The 6,000-nt window shown below is 40.6% G+C and overlaps 1 protein-coding gene across 1 annotated transcript in view; it reads right to left on the bottom strand.

The window, feature by feature from the left end:
- Nucleotides 1-912: 912 nt before the first annotated feature.
- LOC147729146 (uncharacterized) overlaps nt 913-6,000 on the bottom strand; it is a 91,681-nt gene continuing 86,593 nt past the window's right edge. Inside the window, exon 4 of the mRNA XM_086959446.1 lies at nt 913-1,114. Within this exon, the coding sequence (XP_086815572.1) occupies nt 1,086-1,114 (29 nt within the window). The 3' untranslated portion in view covers nt 913-1,085. The remainder of the gene's footprint in view (nt 1,115-6,000) is intronic.

Below are 6,000 nucleotides of genomic sequence, written 5' to 3'. Positions count from 1 at the left end.
CCTAAGGTGGTTAGGATTGCGTAGGTGGTACTTAACCTTTACCAGTAGTTACTGGTTGTGTGCTTTATGTTCTATTTTATGCTACAGTGATTTATATTCTATGTTCTAAGTGCTAATTCTACCTAGTGCTAAGTTCTAAAAGTGCTGATTCCTGACAGTGGTCCATGTGGCCCTGTCTTGTACATATCCCCTGTAAATTCTGCCCATGCCTGTTGGCACATTGTAAAGTGTGTGTGTTTTATCTAATGTGTTTTGGTGTAATACAAAGGCTATTTTTATATATAACCTTGTGTGGAGTTTCCTTTATGGTGGGCCTTGGGTGTTGTTGCTGGGGTGTGTGCGCAAATACTTAACTCACATTGCCTCCAAGTTTAGCCTTGCTGCTAGCGCCACGTTACCTAGAGGGTGAGCAGGGGTTATCTTGGCGTGCAACTCCCTTGCCCTGACATAGGAGTGGTGGTCTCTGACTAACTTTGGCGCAAGCCCTGGCCAGCCAGGGATCCCATTTCTAATACTTTCTTTTTGGTTCTTAGGAGAACAGTTGGTTTTATGGTGAAAAAGATTTGCCGACTCAAACATAAGGGAAAGTTTATAGTGGCATATATGCTGAACTTAGATAACATGGTGAATGAGAAATTTAGGAAACCACTGTCTCCAGGATTACGTCTGTGGTTCTGCCACGATTAACAATTTCTCCATTGATTCTTATTTTACATTTTTTCTCTTCCTCTTTTTTTCTAGAGATCTTTCCATGTAGAACACTGTTTTGTTTAAATATTCCATATGCTTAATCGAGCTCTTGCTATTGCATCTGAATCAGATTCTTGACTATGGTTAATGTATACACTGTGTTGTATTTTATACAGAAGTAATAACACACTCACAATGCTTACTGCATACACACAACTCAAATAATATGCACAAAATCATGATTTTATTGAAAATGATGAACATACAGCAGCAGAAGAGCACTCTGTAATGTCACAGAGTGTACAGTATGTCAAAATCACTGGAAATTTATATCAGAAAAGACTCATCCGGAAAGTTACAGAAGGTCACAACAGGCACAAAGTCACCAGAGCCATTCAGTGTTGTTTTCTTCTAAATGAACATCCTGAAAAGACATTATAAAAAAAGTACATCACAAAATTGATTTTAATCTGCAGTTCAAATGGGGTCTTGCTATTTTACTGTGGCTACATGTCAAGATAGTACAGAAGATGAGACGCGCAGACCTGTCTCCTGATGAGTATATACGCACATGTACTAAAGCCAAAACTGGTTCTAGTTATCAGGGGAATAGATGAGGTGTTTTGATGTAACTAGTTTAACGACTGGCTTTTTCCAGGTTTCTTGCACTGCAAACAACCAATGAAGCCTCGAGAGTGGAGTCTATTGGATTTCTCTTCCAGGCCTTATGGTAGTTTTCCAGCCAGGTGGTACTGCAGGGACAGTGTCTGTAGGTATTTTGGGCCGTGCACAAGTATTCTTTGCATACTGTAAAGAATTGTGGCATGGATGTTACCACTGTCAGGTGTTTCCTTCATCCTTGAAGAGTTATGCCGTAATATCAAAGAAAAATCGATGTGTGATCTCTAGCTAACAGAACCTATGTGCTTTGGATAAAATGTAAAGATGGCCTGCTGAGCTTCCCTGAGTATTTTGGGCAGCTTATCCATGTTTAGCTCAGAGGAAGCGAATGTGGGGCTGAGTCTTGAATAACAGTGACCACAGATGCATTAGTGATTTAGAGTCCAGCAGAAGTTAAACACAATAACACATTTAAATAACACCTTAAATTAAAAAAAAGAAAGTCAAATGAAACAGGTGCCCATATAATTGAGTTTCCACAAATTGTTACGGCGAAACGTATCATAAACTAAACAGAAGTAGCTAAGGTCACGTCAGTCCTATATAAAACCGTAAAAATATATATATATATATATATAAACACCAGGCACCCATTTTACACTTCATAAATCCTGTTTACTTTTGCTAGTACATTGCAGACACTGTGATAAGGGTAATGATTTTAGAACATTGAATTGCGATCCCCATGCCTATAATAGTGCGATTTAACATAAGGTTTGTGTTCACTACTTGTTCACCATCTCTAGAAATATTACTACAATATGAGAAGACGGCGAAAGACAACAATATTCTAGGACAGTAAAACCCAGAGTTTCAGTACAAGGTTATTTATCTGTGAATCCGGCTCGGTCACCGAAAGGATTATGGACTGACAATAGCTTTAAAGTTTGACATTTCACAGCCCCAAATAGTTAGTGGAACCATGTCAACCACCAGTAATGCGTACAGGAGAGTTGGAGGACTGACTCCTTCCTTGATCTTGGTCCCTTTCACTTAGAAAAAGTATTTTGTTAACCCAGATTTCAGAGCAGGCGTCCACTACAACAGTACTAATGTCTTTGTAGATCTATTACCAATTATTGGAGATTGATCCAAACCAATTGTATAAGATGTTAAGGGTCACCACCAAGGAATCCTTATAATTAGAATAGCAAACTTCATCGGTACCTCGTAGGTTTGTGTCTTATGATCTCACTTCTGATGCACGCTTCTTGCAACAGTAGTGAAAACATACACTTACTTCCTTTATAATACTCGTTGCTCCATTTATTCAGCTTCAAGCCCTCAAGATGCGTGAATCTGTCACTATAGTCCTTGTCTATATCCCGGACCTTCAATTCAGGGATGTGGAGACTAGAGGCACAGCTATTTTATCATGGTCAACTTTGTTTGAGTCACTAGTAAAAGTGGATTTTTTTTGTGCCTCGTGTTTAGTGCCCTCCAATGATACCCGGTCTGACCTTTCCATGGGTTTAGTGTAAGAGGAATTGGCTTTTATCAGGGTAAAGCCTACCAGCCTTAATTTGAAATCTATAATATCCAGATTTTAAAATCAATTAGCTGACTAAATACTTCTGAGGGAGATAATTTCCCAGATATCAAAAGGTGGCGCCTGAGGTGTCTGTAGCAATATTTTCAAGAATAGGTGGTCTAAATGAATTTGAAAGTCTGCATATTTGGCCTGGAGTTCTCTATATGATTATCATCATCAACAACAACCATTAAGGAGGCGCTCAACATTTCACAATCACATTTTCTGCCTTCAGTTTAAGTAGCGATTATGACAATCCAACTAAAATTCATATTTAAAAACCCAGCTAATGTGCCCACCTCTTGTATGCAGTGAGTCCTGGACGCAATGTAGGATTGTATGCCTGGTCCGGACTATTTGGACTAACATGTCCCACAGGCAACATTTAACCAGGACTCTTGGATCAATCAGAAAGTAGGATCCTTCACATTGATCGCAAAATGCATTTCAACCACACGTCTGCATAGCAATCTAAGATTAATGAACATATAATTCATATATTTCATGTGCCGCAGTTCCAGAAGAAGGACCTTCCAGGCTAACGAAAAAGTCTAGGGGCCCCATATGAAAGTAGCAGTGACTCCCAGCGTATCCCCATCGCTCTTTCCCAAAAGTGAAATCTTATGTTGCAATCCAAAAGGGATCATATTATCATTACTGTTAAAAGAGCAAGACTGCTCTCCCCTTGTGATAACTGCTACGCTGAAAGGGTGCTTTTCTATCACCTAACCAGTCAGCTTGCATCCATCCACGACTGCTGACATAGAATACAGTGGTCCTGTGCTTGCAGCCCCGGGTGGGTTTCCCTTGGTTGCAAGCTGTGCATGTGTCAGCTATGCGGATGCACTCATTACTTCCAAATGCTAAGTGGGCGACATCAAAGGACAGAATCTGGGGCTTGAACATAAATATATAGGCAGCCCACAAGCAGTGGTGTTACTGTAACCAAGCAAAAATAGAATAAGGTGAACAAACCCTGACCCAACAAATTCAAAATGTTAAAAAAATAACTAAAGAGGATCTGTCTACCACCAGTTCAGTGTGACGTATTCATCTTGTATTTTGTTCCCCCCTCTCGTCTACATTGTTTCTCAGTACTCCTTCTCGTCCACTTGGTCTCTTCCTTCATCAGCTGTGTGTCTCACTCCAGTCAAGCATCCCCTTCTGTTTCTCCAACCTTTTGTCCACCTCAGCCCCCTCTTTCTTGTACGTTGGTTTCTTCCCATTGTTCACTGTGCGCCGGTTTATCTGTCTTGTGCACCTTGCAGATCACTTCCTTCTTCTGCTCCTTTGCCTCCTTTCTCATCCGTTCTGCCTGAGCCCCCTCTCCCATCCACCTTGTGTCTTGGCCCTCTCCCTCATCCATGGAGCAACTTATGTCATTCATCTTATAAACACCTCCCAAGATTCATAACTTTCAGGATGTTTGTAATCATAATATTAGTCTTTAACCAAGGCCCTAATCATCAGTCTTTCACCTTTGATATCAAGCTTGTATTTGCCAACATTCACAGTGTAATGAAATCCTGATACCATTGTGTTTAATGGACTGCTATTCAGGTTTTTTCTGGGTCAGTATTTTAACAGTTGTAGGTCTAAGTGTCTTGCGGGTTTCTTTGATCTGGCTGTCAGTATTCATTCAAAAGATCTTTATTTCGGCAATGTGCCATAAAAGAAACAGTGATTAATAGAACATTGTAATATTAATAGCAGTAAGAATTCATGTCTAAGAAGCAATTGAACAGAATTTAACGACACAAAGGGTATACAAATTGCATAGGTATCAGCCGCAATTAAAATATTAAAACAATAAATATAATCTTACATATAAGAACATGTAAAAAGTGCAGTATACCATGGGCTATGAGTATAGGATTAAATGCGTTCAATCAATGATCTACGCGTAAAACACATAGCAGCAAAAAATATTGAAACGACAAATACAATCACTGCTGTAGTGTCAGTTTTTAATATTCTGAATGTCTGCATGCATCTTCGAAGGCCCAGGTTTTTACATAGAGGAACCAGCCAGTAGTTCCTGGCCTTAGAGTAGATGTGGCAAAAAAACAGCACATGCAACTCATTTTCAGTGGCAGATTTACAAGCTGGACAAGTGGGCGGGGCAGAAGTTGACCACTTGCAGGTACAGGCTCTGAGCGGTAAAACATCTTGCCTCCAATGTGCATAAAGTTTTTTTGCCAAAAGAGGGTAAATATAATCTAAAAATTCCTCATAAGAATCTTCAACCAGGAGAAAAGAAGGCGTTATAGAACCGGTATGTGGATTGCATTGGGAAGTGGTGAGACTATCTACACGAAGAACATTTGTGAGCTGGGTGTGTGAAAGTTTAGTACATCCCTGTTCTGGATTAAACCAAAGCTCCGGAAGTTTTAACCTTATGAATTCATTCTTTATGTAGGCAAGCCAAGGGAATTTCCCCGAGCCGGGAAAAGACAGAATCTCCTTGAGTTTGTCTCTATACTGTAGCAGCTACGGGGTAACCCAGAGTCTGCACCAGAATCTCAATGGTTTAAATGCTAACTCTTCGTGTATTGGTCTTATACCCAGATCGAGCCTAAGGGGGAAAAGTGGTGTACTCGATGGTAGAGCTAATAACCCTCATAGGAATTTGTTTTCGGTCATGGTGATTTTAGACCTCGGTGAATAACCCCACAGTTCACCCCCATACATAATAGCACCCCTGGCTTTTGCCTTATAGATCTCAATGGGTGGTCTCAGAGGTTTAATTGTAGATTTGTTAGGAACTTTGAGGATCCCACCCGAAAGTTGGGCCAGTTTTAGCTGGGCTTTTGTCTGCTGGGGGCCCCAGGTAAGGTTTTCATTTAGCGTGACCCCAAGATAAATCAAAGATACTGACCCTTTCCAAGGGTATCGGCCCTAGGCTGGGGTTTGCCCTGGTAACTCGTGGGGGATTGAAAATCATAAATTTCGTTTTTAAAGAGTTGATCTCCAGGCCTCGAATGGTGCAAAAATCCTGGAAACCATCCAGTATTCTCTGAATCCCCATAGGGGTTTGGACAGCAAAAGGGTGTCATCGGCAAACATAATTGCCAGGACCCTATTGCCGGCCAACTTTG

This window comes from Lissotriton vulgaris, chromosome 2_2 (genome assembly GCF_964263255.1).
Source record: "Lissotriton vulgaris chromosome 2_2, aLisVul1.2, whole genome shotgun sequence".
NCBI classification, from domain to species: domain Eukaryota; kingdom Metazoa; phylum Chordata; class Amphibia; order Caudata; family Salamandridae; genus Lissotriton; species Lissotriton vulgaris.
This window is presented reverse-complemented; position numbering and strand designations above follow the sequence as displayed.